General features: G+C 38.6%; 1 protein-coding gene across 4 annotated transcripts in view; it reads right to left on the minus strand.

Moving 5' to 3' along the window:
* The window catches only part of LOC132149476 (brain-specific angiogenesis inhibitor 1-associated protein 2-like), a 90467-nt gene that overhangs the window by 13763 nt on the left and 61159 nt on the right, over positions 1-15545 (minus strand). For all 4 annotated transcript variants that reach the window (XM_059558743.1, XM_059558745.1, XM_059558746.1 and 1 more), the window contains exons 6-7: positions 10973-11110; positions 2477-2629 (exon numbers count right to left, since the gene is read on the minus strand). In XM_059558743.1, coding sequence (XP_059414726.1) covers positions 2477-2629; positions 10973-11110 — 291 coding nt within the window. The remainder of the gene's footprint in view (positions 1-2476; positions 2630-10972; positions 11111-15545) is intronic.

A 15545-nucleotide genomic window follows, 5' to 3' on the forward strand; every position in this document is an offset into this window, starting at 1 on the left:
AAGTAAGCTATAATGCATGGCTAATTTGCATCGGGTGGTTGCCTCCGTGGAGTGCATTAAAGTCATTTAATTTACAGCTACCCATGCATAATCCAGCTTATACCATGGTCATTTTCTAGCATTGACAAATTAAAGCTGTTAATGATGTTTGTGGTGCAATATTTGACCGACAGGGTAAAACTGATTGTTATTTCCATCAGTTACGACTGGTTAGCTCTAGCATTTTGCTAGCTTCAAATTAGACACAGATCATGAATTGATCTAAGACCACATTTATTTGAATTAATTATAGCATTTATTAGCATTTATCGATTGACAGAGAGAGATGACAGTTGTGTGTGAATTACCTGCATTTGTGAGTCTCTCTCTGGGAAGTCGTGGCCTAGTGGTTAGAGAGATTGACTCCTGACCCTATGGGTTGTGCACTGAACCCCCAACTGCTCCCTGGGCGCTGCAGCATAAATGGCTGCCCACTGCTCCGGGTGTGTGTTCACAGTGTGTGTGTGTGTGTGTTCACTGCTGTGTGTGCGCACTTTGGATGGGTTAAATGCAGAGCACGAATTCTGAGTATGGGTCACCATACTTGGCTGTATGTCATGTAACTTTCACTTTCACAACCAATTAAGCTGTGTTAAAAAAAATTATTCCATTGCGGAGGAATATAATGTGGCAATCCAAGTATGTAGGCTACTTTATTAATCAAGGTCATGGGGAAGCGTCGACAAGATTATGTGGCATCCATTGCTATGAGGGAGGTCTCCCTCAAAACTGCTCTGCTACTTGTCCCGGCTAAGCGCATAGGAGATTCGCTTTGGCCCTGGGGACTGCAGTGTTACTCTCCGTCTGAGATTAGGCCACGTGCCTAAATCTCCTTCTACCCTCTTTAAAGTGCAGGCTACTTCTTAGTCTTCCGCTTAGTCTTGCGTGCTGTTCACCTCGCGTGACGCCGAGGCTCAGAGTGTTGTTTGCCATTGGTTTGGGCTGATCTTTGTCACTCTCACGGCAGGATTGTATATCGTTCCCAATGCGAATGTTTCATAAATGTCAAGTGAGAGCTGGAAGGAGACATTGCGAAGGTCATCATGCTCTCTGCATGATCAGTAGTGCAAGCATTCAGTCTTAGATTCTGGAGGCAATTGTCGCTCTCACCGCATTATATACTGCCCCAGGCTTGTCGGTATTTGCATGCGATTTGCATAATTAAGGACAACTGGCCAGTTAATTGCACTGGCATTTTCCTATAAGAGGATCCCATTGCAAATGCTTCGCAATGCCTCATTCCCACTCTCAGGGAACCGAGGTTACGAAGGTAACTGAAGACATTTTGTTTGTGTTGTCAGGGTGGTTTGCACTGTGTTGTTAGGATGTTTTGAGTGGATTTCAGTTTGCTGTTAAAGTGTTTTGATTTGCCTTTAATATGCTGTCAGGGTGTTCTGAGGGTGTCTGTTTATTGCCCATGCAAAAAATCTGAAAAGGTTTTTATTCTTATTGCATAGCACAAACAGTGGGGGGAGAGGATTATGTGCCAAAGTTTGACTTAGGGTTAAAAGTTTTGAAAAAGCCCTACGCTATGAGGAGCCGTCTGTCCCTAAGCTTTTTGATGTCCGTCTTTTGCTTTAGATTTTTAATGAGCATTAATCCTTTTAACATAATTCACCTCACATCATATTCATATCAATAGACCGTTATGAACTGCTAATGGGCCTCTCACATCTCAGACCACAGTACAGCACACTGCAGTGTGGGTGAGGGATCTCCGTCTCCATCCTACCGCCCACTCCTGGTGACTCACACACGCACACACGCACACACCCGATTCTACCACACTCGCTCGCTCTCACTCTTCAGCGCACCCTTTCTGAACTCTTCCTACACACGCCTCCGTATTGATTAGCTACTGGACTGGATGTTCTTGAAAACGAAGGGCTTCTCTACGCCCCTCCCTACAGCCACAACTTCATTCCCAGAAGACAGCACCACACGTCTGGTCCATGAACAGGGTTTACGGTTTAGTACGAGCAAGTTACACAATGATATAATACAGAAAAATAGCCATGTGCAAACATCACTCCAACACACGCACACACAAATATATATATATAAGGTGAATTTAAGCAGGTTGCATATGGGATGGAAACACATTCAGACATTAGTAACTGCTCTTCATGCAGTCTGGAGTTACAATGATGTGGTTTTACCGTAGGGAAGTGGCTCTGTTATTACAGGTAATTGATATGTCAGAAATGACGTGCATTACTTCACATGCACTCCTGCACAATTGCAAGGTAGAATAAATCTTATCTTTGCAATAAGCCCGAACAAACTGTGCCCAGCGGACACGGTTGTGAGGGTTGATCTTTGGGGATTGCCATGGCAACTGCTGCTGTCTTCAGCCATATGACAGGAGAAACTGAATGTACACCGGTGATGATGCGGTCTATCTTGTACAGCAAAGGAAAAAGGATCTGGGTCTCACCTTGCCATGGTAGGCGCTGCTGTTCTTGGCCACGGCGCACTGGCGGTCCACCAGGAAACAGTATCTCCTACGTTCTTCTGAAAGTGCTGTTTTGTAGCCCTCTGCAATGAAGCTATCCAGCTCACTCTGTTTGCTGCTGATGGTCTCAACATACTAAAGAAGATAAAAGGAAAAGCAATTAGTTGAACCGAGAACCATTTTTGCTGTGCAATGTTCTTAATTTAGCTATACGAGTCTTAGATTACCCTTCAAAAGTTTGGGGTCAATGTATATTAATTAACAGAAAACAAAACTCATTTCCTTTCATTACATGAAAAAGAGTGGCAAGGATTTTTTCTTTATTTACCTTAGTTTCTTTTATTACTTTGCTTCACAGAAAATAAGACATTCAAAGGAGTTTGGAACGATATGAAGGTTGGTAAACAATGACCGACCGCCTTTAAAAAATGTTCTTGCTTGGTCTCAGGCAGTTAGACTTTTTTTTTGTACTGACAGGAAACTTTATGAGAATGTAGAGACTTTTGTAAATAATTAGTTGCATTAGTATGCAGGTCCTCTTTTAAGCCTTATACAAAAAGTATTGTGGCAGTACTATGGTACTGATGAATATCATATTCATGCATTATGGCACTACAAAATCGGCACTTTTTAGTGTTGTTTTGTCTATGACTGCACTGTAGATTAAAACAGGAGTAGGAGTGCTATGAATATATGAATGCGTTTTAGATGTCTGTGCGATAGTTTTCTTATGAACACTAAAATTATCTTCTCTTCCAGCTCTCTGATGATTGGCTCATAATCACCTCGCCATCTCCCTCTCTCACATCCCCAGTGGGAACTCTCAGCTTCCAGAAATGTCAGAACCATTACAGAACTCATTATCTCAAAACATCCAGGTGTTTTAGTGCCCTATTCCAATTTACCCACAACAGTACGAGGGGGACTCTCCATTGCCCACTTGTATTATCATGCATTTCAGTTATATTGGCCTGAACGAGACAAGTTATGAGAAAAGCATAATAATGAGGAAAGCACTACAGAGACACCATCAAAAATCAAAGATGGAAACTACTTCAAATAAAACATGGATTTATAGAGGAAGTGAAGGCAGAAGAATAAGTCAGAGTCAGAAATCGAATAGAGCAGAAAATCTCCTATGGTCACGCGACAAACGCTCAATTGCATTCAGATGAAAATTGGGATGTAAAATTAATGGCCTGTAAAACCAGTAGGAGTTTTATAGAGAGATCTGATGGACTTCTATCTACTTTGGGACCTGTAGACTGAATTACCTGAAAGAGGAGCTTAATGAAGAGAGTATATTTACTAGATTGAGAATCCACAAGACACTGAAACCAACTTAACCACAAAATACCAGGTCCTGATTGAATTGAGTGCATGCTGTTTGAAGTTTTAACCACATGCTGGCGCTAGTTTTACACTGATGGCAACTGGCTTACATTTACTGAGGGACAACAGAAGGTTGCATTAAAGACAACATGTAGGTTTTGAGGCTTTTAGTCCATCTATATGCTAATGTAATACACAAAGTTGACAAAAGTAACTTATGCAATTAAAACGTATGTCTTCCTCTTCCAGAAAAATTTTTTTTTTTTTTAAAGACATCTCTTTGTTAGGGGTGTACTCAAATAGTCATTATCGCTGGGAGTTGGATGGCAAAAACTTCTGTTGCTGTGGACACACCTAGTCTTAGCTTTAAAGATAGAGGGCTGCATTACTCATGCAAGGTTACAAAACATGATATGCTGTTCAAAAACTCTTTATATTTGCATTATGTCATATTTTTAAGTGAAACGTGACATTTGCCCTCAAATGAAAAAAAAAAAAAAACGCAAAAGAAAGGGTCAGTAAGATTCCTGCCTAGTAGAATAATACAGTTGTGGCCAAAAGTTTTGAGAATTCCATAAATATTGGAAATTGGAAAAGTTGCTGCTTAAGTTTTTATAATAGCACTTTGCATATACTCCAGAATGTTATGAAGAGTGATCAGATGAATTGCATAGTCCTTCTTTGCCACGAAAATTAACTTAATCCCAAAAAAACCTTTCCACTGCATTTCATTGCTGTCATTAAAGGACCTGCTGAGATCATTTCAGTAATCGTCTTGTTAACTCAGGTGAGAATGTTGACAAGCACAAGGCTGGAGATCATTATGTCAGGCTGATTGGGTTAGAATGGCAGACTTGACATGTTAAAAGGAGGGTGATGCTTGAAATCATTGTTCTTCCATTGTTAACCATGGTGACCTGCAAAGAAACGCGTGCAGACATCATTGCGTTGCATAAAAATGGCTTCACAGGCAAGGATATTATGGCTACTAAGGCCCCGTTTACACGATGGGAAAACGCAGATATTTCCCTGCGTTTTGGCCTGTCATTTACACGAAAACGCCGTTTTTATCCCTGAAAACGTTTATTTCTAAAAACTCCGGCCAAAGTGGAGATTTCTGAAAACGCCGGTTATGTGTTGCCGTGTCAACTGGGAGAAACGGGGTTTTAGGTTCTCAAACGTCACATTATGCGCCAGAAAATGCTTAACGTCATGTAAGCGCCCTATGTTTAGAGTTTGTTTGGGTAACGTTACTGTTTGATCATGGATGCTGTTAAGGTGGTACTCATTTTTACGTTTGTGCAAACGCTTTTGGTCTGTTTGCATTTGCAAACACAACTGCTGTATTATAATCGCGCCATGTCTGTGTTGTTTTGAAAGGAACAGGAAGTTGCTCGATTTTGAGGATTCTGATTGGCTTGCATGGCTTTATCCTTCTCCCTACACTGCCGCCCATAGGTTTGGCATAGTTATGATGGCGCTCGACGGCGTATTTATGCGGGTTGATGTAAACAACAACTTTTTTGAAAACGATGTTGTGTGCACGATGTTATTAGGGGGGGAAATATTCGTTTCTCTAAATACCCGGCTATGTGTAAATGTGGCATAAGATTGCACCTAAAATCAACAATTTATAGGATCATCAAGAACTTCAAGGAAAGAGGTTCAATTCTTCTAAAGAAGGCTTCCGGGCATCCAAGAAAGTCCAGCAAGCACCAGGATCGTCTCCTAAAGAGGATTCAGCTGCGGGATCGGAGTGCCACCAGTGCAGAGCTTGCTCAGGAATGGCAGCAGGCAGGTGTGAGCACATCTGCACGCACAGTGAGGCGAAGACTTTTGGAAGATGGCCTGGTGTCAAGAAGGGCAGCAAAGAAGCCACTTCTCTAAAAATAAAAACATCAGGGACAGATTGATCTTCTGCAGAAAGTATAGTGAATGGACTGCTGAGGACTGGGGCAAAGTCATATTCTCCGATGAAGCCCCTTTCCGATTGTTTGGGGCATCTGGAAAAAGGCTTGTCCGGAGAAGAAAAGGTGAGTGCTACCATCAGTCCTGTGTCATGCCAACAGTAAAGCATCCTGACACCATTCACGTGTGGGGTTGCTTCTCATCCAAGGGAGTGGGCTCACTCACAATTCTGCCCAAAAACACAGCCATGAATAAAGAATGGTACCAAAACACCCTCCAACAGCAACTTCTTCCAACAATCCAACAACAGTTTGGTGAAGAACAATGCATTTTCCAGCACGATGGAGCACCATGCCATAAGGCAAAAGTGATAACTAAGTGGCTCGGGGGTCTATGGCCTGAAAACTCCCCAGATCTTAATCCCATTGAGAACTTGTGGTCAATCCTCAAGAGGCGGGTGGACAAACAAAAACCCACTAATTCTGACAAACTCCAAGAAGTGATTATAAAAGAATGGGTTGCTATCAGTCAGGATTTGCCCCAGAAGTTGATTGAGAGCATGCCCAGTCGAATTGCAGAGGTCCTGAAAAAGAAGGGCCAACACTGCAAATACTGACCCTTTGCATAAATGTCATGTAATTGTCGATAAAAGCCTTTGAAACGTATGAAGTGCTTGTAATTATATTTCAGTACATCACAGAAACAACTGAAACAAAGATCTAAAAGCAGTTTAGCAGAAAACTTTTTGAAAACTAATATTTATGTAATTCTCAAAACTTTTGGCCACGACTGTACATCAGTCAGAGAAAAAAACTTGTTTTATAGCCCAGATAAAGCAGCATGTTTTCATTTCCCTTCAGAATAAAAACAACTGTACAATGAGTCAGAGTACTGCAGTGTGAAAGAGACACGGTGAGGTTTGACAGCACAGGAGGTGAAACGAGGAAAAGCACAACAGAAATACAGAACATGGGGAATGAGTGTTTGATGAAAAGATGCATTAGAGGTCATGACAGCAGACGGCCGCGTATACATGTGTCCTGATGGAGTGATGGATGGAGAAGGCAGGACCCTTCGTTTCAGATATGGAAGCTGTCAGACCTGCTCAATCAGCCACTGTAAACGATGTTACACAGGTCATGTGGCTTTAGCACATACCATCTAGTTATTGATGGAGACCGTGTAAAAGTGCTGTAAGGTTATACTGATGTTAAATTTCAGCACCCATGACAATTACTTAATTTTATTGCATATTCAAACATGGATGGAGGATCATGACACTGACTGGAGTTATGATGCTGAAAATATATTCAAATAGAAAACATGTAATATTTCACAATCTTACTGTTTTATTGTATTTCTGATCAAATAAATGCAGCTTTGGTGAGCATAAGAGACAAAAACATTAAAAATCTTACCGACCCCAAACTTTGGATTGGTTGTGTATGCGAGTAGAACTAAGATGGACATTATGCATTGTAAATTTAGGTTGTTTTGCTCCAAAGAAAAGTTATATATCCAGCTTGGTCTAATAAGTAACTAATACACAGTAACGCATATAAAGTCTACTGTATAATATATGATCATCAAAATTTTAAGGCCACGAAATCAACATGATCATTTCAATTAAATTAATTCCAATTCAATTATTTCAATTCAATTAAAAAATGTCCCTGTTCAGGTTGTGGCACTGTGTATTTTTAAGTAAATGTAAGAATAACTTTAGTGTTTTAGTGTAATATTTCAAAATTTACTGGACTGGGACAAAAAAAAAAGCATCAAATATGATTAATCAGGCTTTTAGGTACTGTATCATTTATTTTGTTTGTCTCTCAATGTAGTACATTGCTTTATATGTTTTGCCATATAATATCAGCAACTGCACCAAGTTTCATGAAAAATTTCATTTCAGTTTGGGCCTCTAAATACAACTGAGTCGTTTTCTTCCTCGTCAAGTATGAGCTCCAAAATCTCCTATTTCATATTTCATGAGCCATAAAATCTGCTTTAATAGGACGGCATTCAAATATTGTCTTGGGATTTGAACAAAGGGCAGCTTCGGAGTCAAAATCACCATGCAGTGCAACAATTTCATGTGTGTTATATACCACTGAAAAATCATCAATTTGTCTGATATAGCCACATCTCTGCTCGTTCCTCTGACATCAGCATTCCTTCATCCCATGTCACAGCCACTTCACCTCGTCCCTGGCTCTCTCAGGATAAGTCTCATGCTGGAGTCGTGCGCGCTTACACCGCCTACAAGTGCTCTTCTGTAGATACTCTAATTGCTTTCCCTGAACTCACTGAGGAGTCCACACCATTCAGAAGCATGACATGTCTGTTAACACGTGATATCACAGCAAGCGCCAACGCCGTAGACCTCCGCCGAATCTCATATCCCTCCCGCTGCACCTCAGACCGTTCTACTGAACTGAATAATTAGCTAATTAGCATCTTCAGAGGGACTTCAGTGACTAATTATTTTAGCAGCAACAGGAAGAGGGGGAAAAAAGAAAAGAGGACCGAGGTACAACAGAGACGAGAGCGATAAAAACGGAGTGTATAAACAGTCGTCTGAACATGTTCACACAAAGTAGTCAATTCATGCCTGTTTATGGAGCTTTTCCAATGAATCGTAATCCGTGAACCTCCAAACCGCCGTCACTCTCAGCGATAACTGTGTGATTTATGATAATATGGATGAAGTGTCTGAATTTACGTGTACTTTATGGCCCCTGGGGCTCGTGACTAAATCAGTTGACTTTTCTTGTTCTCGTTCATGAAAAAGAGTCTGAGGCAGAAAATGAGAGACGCTCTATTCTTTAGATGGAAGCAGTTATTGAAAATCAATCTTTTCGACTCTTAAAACAATGTATATAATCAGCATTTGATTGTATGGGCTGTGTTCACAGTTGTTAAATGCAAAAACACACACACACTCGTGACCGAACATTATCTATTAATGTGTCAAGTGACTATGTTGCTTAGCAACTGTAAGGTCTGAGACAAACTCTGTGCAAGTATTAATATTAATGCATCAAACAATTAATTGAACATCCATGTCTGCTTTCATTTTATTAAAGCTAAGTGTTACAGTGATTTTATCAAGGTTAAAAGTGTTCTTAAAGTCTGTGTAAAGGAAATTCAGAGAATATTAGAAATGTATTGCTGAAAAAAAATATATATTATATATTATATTATATTATGACTAGAGAGTTCAAAGAACAGCATTTATCAGAAAAATAAATCTTATATAACATTACTAATGTCTTTTTTGCCACTTTTAATCGATTTAATGCAGCCTTGCTGAATACATTTATTAATTTTCTAATAAAATAAAATCTTACAAACTTTTGAATGGTAGTTTATATTTTGAGGGTAATTTAATGAACATTTTATGAACAACTCATTTGTGCAAAACATCAACCCTTGGTAAAATCCCTGCGTGTAAGTCATGGCTTCTTGTGGCTTTAGTTTACAAAATCACAACACTCAAAATATTTGTGGATCTCTGAGGCAAGTGAAGCTCTGCTCAACCTGAGCTCACTATCTGCAGGGCATCTGGCATTCACTGTATAAACTCCCAGCAGCGCTGCATCTCAAAGCCCCCAACAGCAGTCACTGACGGATACCTGCTCCTACACGCTCTCGGCCTGAGGGGGGAATTCAGCCACACACTATCAATACTTCTGTATACAATTTTAGATATGAAGATATATGCACTTAATTGAGAAAAACAAAAACAAAATAGAGAAAATATTTTAGTTTTACTTTTTCAATCAGTGTTCGATGATTAATTAAACTATGCATTGTGTCAGATCTAATCAGCCAATAAGACAAGAACTGACTGTCTGATTGACAGGTGAACCAACCACGTTTTTTCTGTATTTTAACATATTTGTAAAATCATTTTCAATCGCAGAATTCCTGGTGAAAAAACTACATTAACCATGATTCAGCAAAGAAACCTCCACCAGTCAGAGAATTGTGACACTCCAATGTAGCACAGTGAATAACAGTTTTCTCACAAACTACTTAAATACTTTTACATATATATGGAGCTAAATAAATCTGTTTAACTGTGCATTTACTGAATGAGCACTGAGCTGCGTCCAATTGACTGCACTGTATCATCTTATGTATTCTTTTCTTTAATCTTAATTTCATTACACTCTAAACTGAATGTTGTTCGTATGCATCTGTTATGATTACATACATATATACATACATACACATACATATACATATAATTACCAAATTATAAAAATTAAATAACTTTACTTGCCATATTTTGCCACAAATAAAAGACTTATCTTGCCATATTTTTCAATGAATATCAAATACATTGTTTCAGTATACACAATAGACAATATTTTTTTGTTGTTGTTGTTGATTTAAATCAAAGCTTGTTATGTTATGATTCACCTCATTGTGGGTTGGTTTGGTTCATGGCTTATACTTTAATAAAAAATCTCAATGGGAAAAACAAATGGGAAAAATAATTCAGAACCAAGGCAGCTAAAAAAAGTGGACGGCTACTAAAAAAACACTGAAAAATACCAAATTAAGCTAAAATCTAATTAAGACTACATTTAAATGGACAATCCAAATAAAACTAACTAAAAGCACACTCGTAGAGCTATGTTTTGAGGAAGTGTGAGCTGATCAGGGATATCGCTGCTTCATAATGGGGTCAGGAGGCCTGATCTTTCAAACATGGCAGAGCGAGTAAGCTTCCTAGAGCTCTGGGCCTGAGAGCGCATGCACTTTGCTTATTGATCTATGTAGGGTCCCCACATCCCCGCTGTCACGGTGTAAGACTCCTCTCAGCAGGCTAGCATTCAAACACCTCAATTAATACGGTAGGTTGGGGTCTACTCACACAGTTTTAACAGGGAAGCAAGTCACTAAAAAAAACAAGTGTTGTTTGCGCGTGTGTGTGTGTGTTCAGCACAGTCTCTTAGCTGATATACCACAGCGCTGTTTGTATACACACCTACAGCTTTCACCCACCCATTGTGCTCTCTCTGCCACGAGAGGTTCACAGCACTTCTTACATTCAGACGCTGTTAAAATCATCCCAGCATTAACATGATGTAGGTGGTCTCACTGAACCAGAGCCTTTCCATCCACCTCCGTCCCTTTCAAAGGCCTTCGACGTAGCCCACAGCGACCCGATAGCTCTGTTCACGACCCGCAGCCAGCAGAGGTGGCGGCAGCAGTGTGGGGGCTCACCTGCATCTCCTTCTCGCTGTACTTGGAGGGGTTCTTGCTGCCCTGGCACTTCCTCCGCAGTTTCTTCAGCTCACCCTGGAATTTCTCCAGACTCTCTCCTTTGCTTTTGTGCTCAATCTGGTACTTCTTAAGAGCCGCCTTCAGGAGAAAGGAAAAAAAAAAACACAGGAGCATTGTTGGTAAATGCAGAAATCATCAGACTGTAGCTACTGCAATAGCAAAGACATGGGAGTCAAAACCCTCTAGTCAAAAGTCATGTTCCAAAACACTCTCTGTCTGCTGTCTTCACAAGCAGCTGCCCTCCTCTAAAGTCTAAACCACAGTCTTGACTGAAATAGACTGACTTTAAACAGCCTACATAGGCAGGAACTTTCTTCATGGCCACTAGTGAATTTGACAGAACAGACAGACACTAGACAGAATTAGCATAATATGACAATACAAATGTGATGATTCAATACTATTACTACTGCTACTACTACTAATGATTAATATATTAAACGTTACTATATTAACTATATTGTGATATTGTAATAACTATTAATACTGCTAAAACCAACAATAATAATAAATATATAAATCTCATAATGTAGTTACTATTATGATAACTTATCAACATCATAATATGTATATGTGATTTTTATCCCTCACAACTGAATCTGACAATTAACTATTGTTTTTATTATTGTATTAATTAGTTATATTTACTACTACTCCTACTATTACAATATAAATATTAGTGGTGGGCCGTTATCGGCGATAACGTGCTGCGTTAACGTGAGACTCTTATCGAAAAAAATGGGATGTGTATTATATTGGATGCGTTCATCGTCTCTTAAAATGACCGCGCCTAATTTAGCTACTGGCTGCTGTAATGTTAATCCAAGAAAATGAAAGAATCACAAACTGCTCTTGACTGCATTACTTTGTAGTTTTAACAGTCAAACCAAAAATTATCAGACACAGAAATATACTTTTTGATATATATAGCAAAACTGTAATGTGAGAAATGTTGAAGGTGTCTGAATAAATGTAGGTTTGATTGTATATTTCATTTTTACACTGAAGATTATCCAGTGCCATTTTAAATTTAATTATTTGGTTTCTGTACCTTGACACCTACAAACTCGAAAAAACTTAAACATTGTGTAAACAGCACAAATAAATAAAAATAAACGAACATACAAATTAAACAATTTCAAACAGGGCCCACTGGTACAACCTTCACCGGGTCCCCTCTGACCCCAGCTTGGCCCTGCTCACTGCTGTTTCACACATACTCCGTCTGCAGTGTGTATGCAGTCCGTGTGCATTACGTTTGTGGTGCAGCACGGACTCGATGTGCTTTCACACAGGATGCGTTTGCAGTTCGCTACTCGGTACGTAAACGATCGCTGCACTGCTGCAGATGCAACTCTCCTGGAACACAACTGGAATCCATTAACATGGGTGCGTAAAAAAATATGCAATGCATATGCACTGCAGACGGAGTATGTGTGAAACAGGCATAAGGTTGTTTGCACCTTGTGCAATGTGGAATTAGCTTACAGCATTCTCAAGCACTTTGTGATGCATTTTGGAAACAGGAGATGAGCCGCTTTTCTAATGCACCACCTAGCTTGATAAACCCCTTCTCAAAGACTTACTTTTTGTCAATTTTATTTGGGTAACACACATATTCTGAATGCCTTCGGCAGAATTCGAATGAGCCATTTTAATCTAGATTAATCTTCAAGTTTCAAGTTCAACTCAAGTTTAAATTTCAAGATCACGGTGAGATTAATCTAGATTAAAAAATTAATCTATGCCCACCACTTATAAATATCTTTATTATTAGATCACAATCAATTTTCAACTAAGTCTGTAGGACTATGCCAAAAAATAATATAATTATTATTAATATTATTGTTGTCAACAACAGCATCAATAATAATACTAATGATAATTATACCATTATATATCACATTGTATATTTTTGCAAATGTTATCTAAATTATTATTATGTTAGAATATTAATTATAATCAAACTATCGATTAAATCAAAATATTTTAATTGAGCGGGGGTGATGTCGTCAGCACAGTAATAAACTCAATCTGACTTGTACCATGTTGCTAAGCAAATTATCTGTCATTCTATTTTTTTTTTAGTATTTTTCTATGTTGAATAAAATAAGAACATTTATAATAAACTTTTCACCATTTTCCTTTTCACAATCAATAATGCACAACAATTAAAATAAATGTAACCTGCCATGGCACCTTAATGTCACAGGTTGAGATGCTGTCCCATACTGTATATAAACTGAGCATTGAACCCCAGTCTCACACACCTGATTAATCTGTTGAGTAATCATCAAGTAAAATGACTAAAGTGCCCACTCCTAGTTCTGTGATTGTCTTCTCCAGGATGGACACTAGCGATGTTGCCTTCCAATTTGGCCAGAACATCTGAGAAGGCAACATAGTTCTGCCAGCAACTGTTAAGAAGATCCTTCAAGTCAGCGTCCCTTCATGATGCCTTCAAAAGCGGTTCACTGGGTCCGGAACAGAGCTAAAGGTCTGGTGTTTCAGGGCAGTGCTTTCTGATGTCTGCAGAAGAAAGCCGCGAAGGTCTCCACTCCCAACCGCACAACATGGCTCACGGATTCTGAAGGCTGAGAATTTCTAGATGTATGAATCTTCGCACTTCCTACACAAGGTACATTGAGAGAATGATCTCTAGACTACGTGTCTATAAATAGTTTGGCAGCTCAACCAGATTCCTGCGCTGCAGCAATGTGTCTACAGTGTTACATGTGAGTGATGGAGCATTTGAAAGGAAGATTCTGCTTCGCCAGCCATGATCCCCTCTTCTCACCTTATATGAACGATATACAATTCACTACCGGAATAAAAAAAAAAAAAAAAAAAAAAAAAAAAAAAAAAAAAAACAGATCATGCATTTCTCCTGGAATTCAAGAGATGGAGCATGTGGCTGGTGAACTTAGGTTAACTTCTCTCACAATGTATTTTAGACAAGCTTGATTTGTCGTGGGCAGAACAGACTATGTATATATAACAATCTTCTGTAATATAACAATCTTCAGACCAACTAGTACTAAAATCAACCTGTTATTTTACTGTTAACCCTTATAAAACGGTGCTCCTATGGCAGCAGCATGAAATGGATATCATAATAGTCATCCAGACCAAAGTAGAGATTTCACAATGGACTCCGGAGCAGCAGTCTTGCACAGATTGTGTGGACAGAGAAAAAAAAAAGAAAAAGTGTTTGGTTTCCAAGGGGAACGACCGCAGACCGCTCTCTCCAGTGCTGAATAAGGCAAGACAGCAAGGCTTTAATTTTATCTGAATACAATGTGATGACAAGCAACGCCCAATCCCAGTCACCCAAACCCCCCCAATGAACTGCTCTACACAGCTCCTCTCCAACCCACTCACAATCTAAAGATATCTCTCTCTCAGCACCGCGCCAAACATACTTTAATCTACCACAAATTGCATACTTTCATTTGTTGAAATAATTGGAAACAGGAGTGATGAAACCAGGGTCATTGCTACAAAAGAAAACTAGATGCATTTCTACAAGATCTATAGGTGTTTTTGGAATGGCATACCAACTAAGAAGTATGCAGTATATATTCTGTGTAGTGAACATTTTTTCTGTTATTTTTTCCCCCTGTAGCTCTACTGGTTGTGTGTTTGAACCAAAGGGAAGACACGTACTGATAACTTGCTTTGCATAAAAGAATATGCCAAATGCATAAATGTAAATTGTTTGCAAATATTATACTACATTTTACAAAATTTGTAGAATATAATCAAAGCAGAGTCAGCAATGTAATTGCAATGAACATTGCTGAATAGCCTTATTTACTCTACAAAAGTTTGGCATCAGTAAGATTTTTTTTTTTTTTTTAAGAAATACTTTTATTCAGCGAGGACACATTTAATTGCTCAAAAGTGATACTAAAGACTTACATTGTTACAAAACATTACTTTTTTAAATAAATGTTGTTCATTTGAACATTTTATTCAAAGTCACGGTTTCAACAAAAAAATATTAAGCAACTGTTTTCAAGAAAGCATGAGAAGAAATGTTTAGCAGCAAATCAGAATGATTTCTGAAAGATCATGTGACAGTGAAGACTGGAGTTATGATGTTGAAAATTCAGCTTTGCATCACATAAATAAATGACATCCTATATTAAATATATTCAAATTGACAAGTCATTTTAAGTTTTTTTTAATGTATTTATCAAATGTAGCCTTGTTGAACAAAAAACTTTTCAAAAACACTAAAAAAATCTTACCATAATGACAAAAATGATAGTAATGTACCACACTACTTATTGAAACATCTCACTGGATAATTGTATTCCTACTATGATTTAACAACCCATTTTACTCTCACAATCATGTATTTTCAGGTGAAACTGGAAATGCAGAATAGTTTTATTCATTGGAAACTAAATGGATTAGGAAAAGTGTGCGCAGAGAGTGTGTTGGTTATTCTGATCAGTTGGTGTTATATTATATTATATTATATTATGTGTGTGTGTATATACAACCC

Source organism: Carassius carassius, chromosome 9, assembly GCF_963082965.1.
Source record: "Carassius carassius chromosome 9, fCarCar2.1, whole genome shotgun sequence".
Lineage (NCBI taxonomy): Eukaryota > Metazoa > Chordata > Actinopteri > Cypriniformes > Cyprinidae > Carassius > Carassius carassius.